This window comes from Egretta garzetta, unplaced genomic scaffold (genome assembly GCF_000687185.1).
Source record: "Egretta garzetta isolate BGI_Z169 unplaced genomic scaffold, ASM68718v1 scaffold2617, whole genome shotgun sequence".
NCBI classification, from domain to species: Eukaryota; Metazoa; Chordata; class Aves; order Pelecaniformes; family Ardeidae; genus Egretta; species Egretta garzetta.
This window is the reverse complement of record NW_009260384.1, coordinates 1,831-2,594: the sequence shown is the minus strand read 5'-3', so window position 1 is coordinate 2,594 and position 764 is coordinate 1,831. Positions and strand designations below refer to the sequence as shown.

General features: G+C 62.4%; 1 protein-coding gene across 1 annotated transcript in view; it reads left to right on the top strand.

The window, feature by feature from the left end:
• Positions 1 to 10: 10 nt before the first annotated feature.
• The window catches only part of LOC104130044 (septin-12-like), a gene marked incomplete at its 3' end in the record, with an annotated part of 2,512 nt that continues 1,758 nt past the window's right edge, over positions 11 to 764 (top strand). Inside the window, exons 1-4 of the mRNA XM_009643035.2 lie at positions 11 to 87; positions 184 to 321; positions 431 to 548; positions 627 to 722. Of these exons, the coding sequence (XP_009641330.2) occupies positions 29 to 87; positions 184 to 321; positions 431 to 548; positions 627 to 722 (411 nt within the window). The remainder of the gene's footprint in view (positions 88 to 183; positions 322 to 430; positions 549 to 626; positions 723 to 764) is intronic.

Here is a 764-nt window from a genome sequence, read left to right as displayed (position 1 = left end):
CATAGTCATCGAGGAGAAGGGCGTGAAGATGAAGCTGACGGTGACGGACACACCAGGGTTCGGGGACCAGATCAACAACGAGAACTGGTAGGAAGCAAATGGGGTGCAGCGACCCAGCTTGGTGGGTGGCAATTTGGGGTGGGGGTGGAGCTCAGATGCCGCCCCCCAACTCCTCATCCTCAGCTGGGACCCCATCATCAAATACATCAACGAGCAGTACGAGAGGTACCTACGTGAGGAGATCCTCATCATGCGCAAGAGGAAGATCCCGGACACCCGGGTCCATGGATGCGTCTACTTCATCCCCCCCACGGGTCACTGGTGAGCCCCCACTCGCAGCACCCATGGGTGCTCCCCTTCTTAGTTGGGTGCGGGCCACCCTGGGGTGATGGTGCTGGGGTTACCCCGGGGTGCTGGTGGTCCCCGGCAGGCTGCGCCCGCTGGACCTGGAGTTCATGCGGCGGCTCAGTAAGATCGTCAACGTGGTGCCGGTCATCGCCAAAGCCGACACGCTCACCCTGGAGGAACGGGCAGAATTCAAGCAACGGGTGAGGGCAGGTCCTCGAGGGGGTCCCAGGGTGCCCAGTGTCCCCCCGCAACCCCATCTCAAGCCCCGTATCCCGCAGATCCAGGAGGACCTGAAGACCCACGCCATCAGTGTGTACCCCCAGGAGGACTTCGACCAGGACCCCGATGACAGGGTGCTGAATGACAGGATTCGGGTGAGTGCTGGGGTGCTGGGATTGGGGGTGCTGCTGTCCCCG